The 10,631-nt window shown below is 37.7% G+C and overlaps 1 protein-coding gene across 1 annotated transcript in view; it reads left to right on the top strand.

Annotated features, from left to right (window-relative positions):
• Positions 1–8,387, top strand: part of LOC145313591 (uncharacterized) — a 125,664-nt gene extending 117,277 nt beyond the window's left edge. The window contains exons 10-11 of the mRNA XM_080153056.1: positions 5,446–5,552; positions 7,322–8,387. Coding sequence (XP_080009182.1) covers positions 5,446–5,552; positions 7,322–7,718 — 504 coding nt within the window. The 3' untranslated portion in view covers positions 7,719–8,387. The remainder of the gene's footprint in view (positions 1–5,445; positions 5,553–7,321) is intronic.
• Positions 8,388–10,631: the final 2,244 nt, after the last annotated feature.

Below are 10,631 nucleotides of genomic sequence, written 5' to 3' on the forward strand. Positions count from 1 at the left end.
TGGTTTTAAATATCTTTATAGATGGGGGACTAAATACTCTACCTTAAAATGGCCTAAAACCTGCCTGCTTATTTTTATTTTTAAGACATTGAAACAGTGTAATATCATAATAATATAATTTTAAAATTAAAATGCAAATAAAATATTTTTTTTTAACAGTTTTTTACGTAGACCTTGTAACCTTTTGATACTCATCTCAACAACTAGAATTCAAATCATCCTCAGCTTTGTATCATTTGTATAGGCTTGCTGCGAGTATTCGCAGGGCTCGGCAGTTGTGTATCACTCGCGTACATGCCGGAAATTAAAATACATCTAGGTGCTTCAAACATGACTGAATTTTTTGACATCCAGTTTATTTTTAAGTTATAAAATCTATATTAATCTGATACTTACATGCAGCTGCCGACCAATGCACTGGAGTCAAAATATAGAAAATCCATAATAATTTAATATTTCTTGAATTTGTATATTTAAAATCTTCTTACAGGCAACCTACTTTTAATTTCTTGAATTATGTGTAATAAGTTAGGTTAGGCAGTAAATGGTCACGCAAAGTCAATGTTTCCTGTCGGGCTAGGACAACCCTGTGAGGTCAAACAAAGACCATTGAATTGCGAGAGTGTAACAAAATATCCCTCCAACCCTAGAACAGAATAATGTAATATCATAAAAGGTTGGTTTCGTTAAATGGTAACCTAACGTGGAAGTGCCAGGGAAACAGATATAGTTAAATGGTAACCTAACGTGGAAGTGCCAGGGAAACAGATATAGTTAAATGGTAACCTAACGTGGAAGTGCCAGGGAAACAGATATAGTTAAATGGTAACCTAACGTGGAAGTGCCAGGGAAACAGATATAGTTAAATGGTAACCTAACGTGGAAGTGCCAGGGAAACAGATATAGTTAAATGGTAACCTAACGTGGAAGTGCCAGGGAAACAGATATAGTTGAATGGTAACCTAACGTGGAAGTGCCAGGGAAACAGATATAGTTAAATGGTAACCTAACGTGGAAGTGCCAGGGAAACAGATATAGTTAAATGGTAACCTAACGTGGAAGTGCCAGGGAAACAGATATAGTTGAATGGTAACCTAACGTGGAAGTGCCAGGGAAACAGATATAGTTAAATGGTAACCTAACGTGGAAGTGACAGGGAAACAGATATAGTTAAATGGTAACCTAACGTGGAAGAGGGAAACAGATATAGTTAAATGGTAACCTAACGTGGAAGAGGGAAACAGATATAGTTAAATGGTAACCTAACGTGGAAGAGGGAAACAGATATAGTTAAATGGTAACCTAACGTGGAAGTGCCAGGGAAACAGATATAGTTAAATGGTAACCTAACGTGGATGTGCCAGGGAAACAGATATAGTTAAATGGTAACCTAACGTGGAAGTGCCAGGGAAACAGATATAAAGTCGACGTGAACTATTGAAATTGTTTGTCGACAAAATACTTCCAATTTCAAAGGGTTATATAGGCTCCGCTTAAGATCGTGAGCGTATGTATGAGGGTTTACTACTCCCTTAAAATTAAAATTGTCAATGACTCTCTTCCTGCTTTTTCACTTCCTTAAGAAATACCAGAAAACCCTGTGCACGCCAAAGTTTATAATGTGCCCTATATTCACGTCAACACAAAGACATTATTTACCATTAAAATCTAATAGTGTGTTGGTGCTTACATTCTGATGATAGTCTTATGTTGATATAATAAAAGCATAAAACTATAAAAATTATATTTGTCTTGCTGTAAGTTTTGCCTGCCCTGATATACTATTTATTTTATGAGAAGCACCCTTTATCTGTGATTTAAATGCACTTAATAGCCCTCTCTTATTATATCATATCTCTCCCTTTTCCTTTTTAGTGCCAAGCTACTCTATAAATAGGATAGGTCGGAAAATATGAATATGGCTTGTGAAATATAACAAAAAATGTTCAACGATAAGTGAACTCTACATTGAAAATATGTTATATGCATTAATTTTTTACAAAGCCTGCAAAAACATATCTAAAAATTTTCTTATTTGATCTTTTTTTGATATATTTTTTATTTATGTGGTACTAATGTAGATAATTGTCCTTGTATCTTCTTCATGCTTTAACTCTTAACTTCAACCATTTATATTTGATAATAGTAATTCTTTAACTGTTACCACTTCTTTTATAAAGAATTTCAAAACGATCAAAACCAATAGCAGTGAATCTTTTGGAACCCCAAATTAGCTGAACATATACCTTTCTAAAAAGTAGTTTTTAAAAGCATTCTAAACTTTTTAAAGACTGATTGCTCTTTATAATTACACCTTTTTTTTCTTGGATCTGCAGTGACCCCCAGGAATAAGACAATGAACGATAAATTTATATACGTACACCCACACTGTCCAACTTAAGGTGAATTTTAGAACACAACTTGTTTATCTGATATATCAAGAATATTATTTATAATCAAAGCAAAAAAGTTCATAAAGAGCATCTATTTTATTTATTTACAAACAAAACAAGGATCGTTAAATTCGTTTGTAGTAATATTTAATGAATTTCACTAAAAAAGTATTTAATATTAAATTAAACATACAAACGAGTAAAAAGGGAATCCTTATATTAAAGTAACAGGATGTGTGTATGTCTGTCTGTACCGAAGGATCTCGCTAACCGCTGAACCGATCGGGTTCTCCTTAACAGGATTTCTTCTCATAGGTCCCGGGATAATTTATAACTATTTTGGGGGAGGGTACCATCACCCTCCCAAGAGAAATAAAAAAAAAATCGAAAAAGATTTTAATATTTGAGAGACTTGAACGAAACATAAAGAGATATCGTAGAATTTGAAAGCAATAAAGAGGTATCGTAAAGACTTGAACAAAAAAACATTTAAAGTGCCACTAGAGGCGTCTAGGGGCGTAGCCGCTAGTTATGAATAAAGTAAAGGAATCACGAACAAAACACAAACGGAGAATAAAAAGAGCGAGGCGTTGTGTTTCCTTTTATAAAATCACAATACAATATCTCTACATTAAAATCACTATACACTAACAGAATACCCCACATATAGGATAGATTTGCTGCCAAAAAAAAACTGTTATTTTTATTTATATTAAGCCTTTTATATGTTAAGAATTATTGTTATTATTTAGCGTCTGCAAAATATCAAGCAAAAAGATTAAGAATGCCAACACTTTAATAGCAATTGGGTTTGGCGATCTAAGAAAAACAAACAAGGACTACCATGTCCAATTTTTTTTTAAACAAAAAAATACTTCAGGGGCATCCCCCGGGTTAAAATTTTTAAGGGAGGTAATTTAAATTTTATTAAATATTTAGTATTAAAAATGCGCGCAAAATTTTTTTTGTTAGAGATTTTCTATTTTGTGAGGGGTATTTACCGCCCCAAAATTGTTTGGGGGGGTAAATTCCCCCTCCTAAATGGTTGGGGGTGCCTACGGCACCCCTAGGGTAGGGGTAAATTTAAATGGGGGGGGGGGGGGCAATCCCCTTTTTACCCCCCCATCTTGAAAGTCTATGAATTACTTAGTTTTTTACTAAAACTTCTTTGTAGACAAAATGACTGCCTCAAATGATTAGATGTTAATTTGGTCTGCCAATAAGAAATTAATGCCAAACCCTTTCCAATTTAATGTAATCCATGAAGTAACGGGATTTCCTTCTGTATGTCTGTCTTCATGTCCGCTAAAATCTTCTTATCTAACAGCTAGACCGATTGCTCCACAATGTTTAGAAAAATGGTAACATGGGAAGATTTTAGGCTATTTGAAATTGTTTGGACCTAAGTAAAAATCTTTCTTATAAATATCACCCCTAAAAATATAATCTCCCAAAATCTTATTTTCCTTTTAAAATCATAACAAAAATAGATGAGAATGGGGGAAGCTTCTTGAAGCAAAGTACTTAGAGGCTGTGGATTAAGCCGTTAGTAATGAATAGTGTAGCTCAGATATGTGATACTACAGTACACTTGGTCCTGAGACATGTATGTTATAGTAATGTTGCTAAGTTATGTTATACTATAGTACACATGGTCCTGAGACATGTATGTTATAGTAATGTTGCTAAGTTATGTTATACTATAGTTTACTTGGTCCTGAGACATGTATGTTATATAGTAATGTTGCTAAGCTATGTGATACTATAGTACACATGGTCCTGAGACATGTATGTTATAGTAATGTTGCTAAGCTATGTGATACTATAGTACACATGGTCCTGAGACATGTATGTTTTATGTAGTAATGTTGCTAAGCTATGTGATACTATAGTACACTTGGTCCTGAGACATGTATGTTATAGTGTTGAAAGTAATGTTGCAAACTATGTGATACTATAGTACACTTGGTCCTGAGACATGTATGTTATAGTAATGTTGCTAGGCTATGTGATACTATATTACACTTGGTCCTGAAATATGTATGTTATAGTGTTGCTAAGGTATGTGATACTATAGTACAATTGGTCCTGAGACATGTATGTTATAGTGTTGAAAGTAATGTTGCTAAGCGTACCTAATTTCATGAAATAAAATCTTCCTTTTATATCTTTCACGTAGAAAGGGTTGATCAAATTCACCTAGCTATAAAGATGTTTTAAAATCTACTACAAGCTAGTATCAATTTATCAATTTAATGAGCATTCCAAAGATCCACATGTCATTATTAGATAGTAGTTAAAGGTTTATATTTAATTGGTGCATAATATCCTTGTGAAAATAATTTCTCTATTATTAATATGCAATTTCAAGATTTTATGTCGACTTCATGGCTTCCATGAATTATGATAGTAGTCATGTCTAATATAACATCGATATATCAAAAACATAATAAATACAGACTTAGATATCAATTTATAATAAACATTTGATCACCCCTAGCATTCAAAGCGGACATAATTATTTAAAATTGCCCTTCAGAATGTTTTCAATGTTTTTACTTATCCTTTTTTCCTTGGACCTTTTTTTTGTTATATAACATAGTAAGTGTTCAGTTACTTTGGATTTTTTGTTGGCTCATTCGTGTAATTTTATTAAAATGTATTATTATTATCATTATACATTTTTAATACGGACTTCAAGGTTTTTTTTTTTAGTTATTGTGAGTGCTATGTATAGAAAGATATGTACTATTTATGTATAGATCTATATCTGAGATTGTTACCCAAAGTCTTATAATGTTTGGCTTTAAAACCTTGTGGACATTTAATAAATCTTGATTAGTTAGTACAACTAACAGTTTCCAAACTTTTTACTCAATAATTTCAATCTGCAGAAATGATAATTTTATTGTACATTGTCAAATTATTGATAGTTAAATGAGAAATTAAATCAGTATTTCTTACTTGTCCTTACTAATCATTTTTTAAAAATTGGTTACTAATATATGTTTTTGTCATTCTTTCTAATTAATAATTATTTTTATATTGGCAGGGTGAAAGTTCATACCTTGGTTTTCATCGTCCTACTCGTGTTGTTCCCCCGTCCTCTAGCTCTATGTCTCATTCTACCTTCTCTCCTGGACTATTATACCCTGATAGGTAAGTACATACAGGTTTAGTATTGCAACTACACTATAAGTAAGATATTGTTGTCTGTATGTCCTACCTGTGTTGTACCCCCGTCTACTAGTTCTATGTCTCATTCTACCTTCTTTCCTGGACTATTATACCATGATAGGTAAGTACATATAGGTTTAGTATTGCAACTACACTATAAGTAAGATATTGTTGTCTGTATGTCCCACCCGTGTTGTTCCCCAATCCTCTAGCTCCATGTCTCATTCTACCTTCTTTCCTGGACTATTATACCATGATAGGTAAGTACATACAGGTTTAGTATTACAACTACACTATAAGTAAGATATTGTTGTCTGTATGTCCCACCCGTGTTGTTCCCCAATCCTCTAGCTCCATGTCTCATTCTACCTTCTTTCCTGGACTATTATACCCTGATAGGTAAGTACATATAGGTTTAGTATTGCAACTACACTATAAGTAAGATATTGTTGTCTGTATGTCCTACCTGTGTTGTACCCCCGTCTTCTAGTTCTATGTCTCATTCTACCTTCTCTCCTGGACTATTATACCCTGATAGGTAAGTACATACAGGTTTAGTAGTGCTACTACTCTATAAATAAGATATGGTTGACTGTATGTCCTTCTCGTGTTGTATCCCCGTCTTCTAGCTCTACAGGTTTAGAAGTGCAACTACTCTATAAATAAGATAAGATTGTGTAAATGTCCTTCAAGTGTTGTACCCCCGTCATCTAGCTCAATGTCTTATTCTACCTTCTCTCCTGGACTATTACATCCTGATAGGTAAGTACAAACAGGTTTAGTATTACAACTACACTATAAGTAAGATATTGTTGTCTGTATGTCCTACCAGTGTTGTACCCCCCTCCTCTAGCTCTATGTCTCATTCTACCTTCTCTCCTGGACTATTATACCCTGATAGGTAAGTACATACAGGTTTAGTATTGCAACTACACTATAAGTAAGATATTGTTGTCTGTATGTCCTACCAGTGTTGTTCCTCCCTCCTCTAGCTCTATGTCTCATTCTACTTTCTCTCCTGGACTATTTTATCCTGATAGGTAAGTTAATACAGTTTTAGTAGCACACCTACTCAATAAATAAAATATTGTTGTCTGTATGTCCTACTCATGTTGTTCCCCACTCCTCTAGCTCTATGTCTCATTCTACCTTCTCTCCTGGACTATTATATCCTGATTGGTAAGTACATACAGTTTTAGTAGCACACCTACTCAATAAATAAAATATTGTTGTCTGTATGTCCTACTCATGTTGTTCCCCACTCCTCTAGCTCTATGTCTCATTCTACTTTCTCTCCTGGACTATTATATCCTGATAGGTAAGTTAATACAGTTTTAGTAAATAAATAAAATATTGTTGTCTGTATGTCCTACCAGTGTTGTTCCTCCGTCCTCTAGCTCTATGTCTCATTTTACCTTCTCTCCTGGACTATTATATCCTGATAGGTAAGTTAATACAGGTTTAGAAGTGCAACTACTCTATAAATAAGGTGAGGTTGTATGTATGTCCTTCCAGTGTTGTGCCCCCGTCTTCTAGTTCTATGTCTCATTCAACCATCTTTTCTGGACTATTATACCATAATAAGCCATAATAAGTTAGTACATTTATATATGATTGTGCAGTAATTCGAAAACTAAAGTATGTAAGTTTGTCTGTTTGTTTTATCCCAGTTGCGACAAATCCCTTGCTTAACCTAACAAATGGTTAATGTTATACTTGAAATTTGGTCTGATATAAAATATTCTGCATAGATTTGCCTATCTGCTGCCAGCAGCCACCAACCCTTACACCCGCATGAAACCATCCTACCACCATTCATCCAGCCACCACCCCAGCAGCCATCATCACGGATCCTCCCGCGCGCCTGTGTATACAATCCCAGCCGCCGCGCTGTCGGGCACAGCTAAAGGTGGCGGCGGCGGCAGATCAGCCCGCCACTCCGCGCATTATCTATCCTCGACATTGTTTCCCGGTCAGTCTGCAGCCGCGCCCCACTACCTGTACAAAGACTATAACACAAAGGCCGCCGGAAGTAATGGAACCGCTGCAGCTGCCGCCAGTAAAGGCATCCTGCCGCGGTCAGCCAGGCTTGACAGGGACAGGTCTGCCTGGCAGCGGCCATACACACCCAGTGATTATATCTTCTAGTCAAAATGATAATTAAAATAATTGCCATACAGTATTTTTTCGTCCAGTTATTATTACTTATTTAATATTGCTTGCAATATTAAAAAAAGGAAAAATATTCTTTAAAACAAAAGTCGAAAAGGCATATTGAATTTTAATTGTATATAATGTTATGTACGTTTTTGCTCTTTTTTTTGCTTTTGGGAATATTTATCCTTTCATATGCGTGTACATTGTATTTTAATTAAACAAGAAAAATAATTTTCATAAGTATTACAGCAGAAACAATCCATCCATAGACGTCCAAGTGGGGGAGGGTTAAAGGAGTGTTTACTACCCTTATACTTAAGGACCCCTTAACTTTAAAGAATACATTTGATTACTCCCCTTAAATCTTTAAAATCCCTCATTTTACCCCCTTTAAAAAAACCTTTATCATCATTTTATATCAAGTAGTAAGTAAAGATCCAATGAATTTTAAGAATTTGAAATAATCAAGTAATATATTCCTTTTGGTTGATAGTAAACTAGTAAAAGAGTAGTTGCGCTTCCAAACCTTTTGATTTTAAATTTGGGATTTTAAGTAAAATATAAATATGTATATGATATTGTAATATTTGTTCCGCTATAAATTAAGCATTTTTTGGTGTATAAGATGTTTTGAAATAAACTTATTTTTGAACATTTTAACTAATCTTTAGATTATACAATCAGAATTTTGAAATGCCTTTGGTTTAAACTACCATTCATTATACTGAACTCATTTTGTTTTCCTGCTTATTATAAACTCCAATTTAGATGCTTTTAATTTCTCATTTTCCTTTTTCATTTTTGCATAGAAATTAGTTTTTGTGCTTTAAATACTGCAGAAACAACTTGGCTTAAAATAGCAAATAATGTGATTTTGAAAATTATATTGAATGAATTGGTACAATTTATAATCTAGATTTACCAGTATATACAGGTGAGTTTGAGCTCGATCCAAACAATGTTTAATAACTTTGCAAGAGAGAAGTTAAGAGAAGTTTCGTTATGAATAACTCCAGCTATAAAGTGGCTATTGGTAATTGAAACATTAAAACCTTAAAGATACTCCTGCAATCAAAAGAAGCCTAAAACACTCCTCTTTTTCTGAAAACCATAACGAAAATTAACGTCAGTCTAGTCCCTATTAAGCTCTAACCCTGCGTTGGGGCTCTTCTGGTAAGCCGAGCGTTCTCGGCCCACGGGGTAACGAGTTCGGATTCAACGAGCCCTAGCCTTTAAGTATTCTACCAAACAAACAAGCAGGATTCAATCATACAGAAATTATATATTTAAACTGAATAATATTTACAAGTTATGTTTACTATATATATACAACAAAATATAACAATGGTTAGGTTTGAAGGGGGTGTGGGGCGCTAGGGCTTAGCGCCCGACGGTAGACAGGCTGTGGGGGCAGCGGTGGTAAAAGGGGAGGCAACGCCTCCCGATTATATAAGCGCGTGAGGGACTCGTGATAGTTGCATGTTTGAGTCCCCTCCCCACATTTAGGCAGGCTAGTTTGACCGCTGGGTGCGGGGTCAACAGCGGTCATGAGATGGATGGTGATATAATAGGATTAGTGCGGGGGGTTTGTTATCATAAGTCACAGCGAAGCAACTCTGCAAACGGCCTGTCCGTCTGGGTGTCGTATTACCACAACCTCCCCTTCAAGGGTTGCGTGGCTCCTGAGCCACCAGGCCTTGAACCTAGGGATACGACAGCCTATGCCTGCGCCGGACAGGCAGTTCTTGGGGCACAGCTCGATGGAGGGCAGCTCGGGCTACACAGGCTCCCTGGGACACTCGTTGCTCGGTCTGACTGTGGTTGGTGATCAGCATTGTCAGCTCCTGGTTGGCTTCTAGGCGTGGGTTGGCGACGGCCAAGCCTCGCCGCTGGAAATTTTGCCTCGTCTGCAGGATCAGTTCTGTCGCGGCTGGTAGCTGGACACGGAGGCCTAGGCAGACTCTGGTGGTTCCTAAGGGGGGAATGGTGATGGCAAAGGGTGCATAGAATTCCATGGGGGCGCCTGCTTGATTCAGGTTGCTTGGTCTCCTAGCTCCTACCCGGATGGGGATGGCTGTCATCAGCAGGGGGCACATGGCTTCTTCTTCTTCTTCTGGGGCGGCCTCTTCCATCGCAGTGGCCGGCTCTTCTCCTACAGGCTCGCTGCTGGCTGGCAGGTTCTCCATGTCCGCGTCAGGGTTCCAGATGGCATCTCTGAGTGGCTCTGGAGCGGGCGGCGGCGGCGGTGGTTCGTTGGGCTGCTCCTGCAGGTTCTCCTCCACTGGGTCACGATCTTGGCCGCTAGGCTGTGGGGCGGCTGCGGCTGGCTGGTGCACTGGGAGCTCTCCTGGGTTGCTAGCTGCGGGCGCCGCCGCTCCAACTGGCAGCTCGGTGGCATCCTCGTCGCCGTCCATGTCAACTTGGATGTCTTCTGGGATCTGGTGGGCAGTCACATCTCCAGTGTATTTGCGCAGTCGGCCTACATGCGCGGTAACTTCTGAGATCCTGGCTACTGGAGAGGCAGGTTTAATGACATAATGGACTTCTGTAGCTTTCCTCACTACTTTCCAGGGGCCAGTCCATCTCTTGGTAATCTTGGCTGCCTTCCCTGGCACCAGGCGGGGGGCCAGGTACCAGACCAAGTCTCCAACCTCATACTTGGCCGTGCCTTCGTAAGCTGCCGCGCTCCTCCTGATGGCCCCCTCCTCCTTCTGCTGGATGGCATCATACACTGCATAGTAGCGCTGCAAGAGAGCTTGGACGTTAGCTGGAACTGAAGCATATTCGGTCTCTGGCAGCCGTAGCACCATGTCCACCGGAAGTTTGGCCTCTCTCCCAAAGAAGGCCAGGAACGGGGTCACGCCAGTGGATCTGCAGGCCTTGGTGTTGTAGGCAAAGGCGATG

This window comes from Acartia tonsa, chromosome 3, assembly GCF_053477335.1.
Source record: "Acartia tonsa isolate MP-2025a chromosome 3, ASM5347733v1, whole genome shotgun sequence".
Taxonomy (NCBI): Eukaryota; Metazoa; Arthropoda; class Copepoda; order Calanoida; family Acartiidae; genus Acartia; species Acartia tonsa.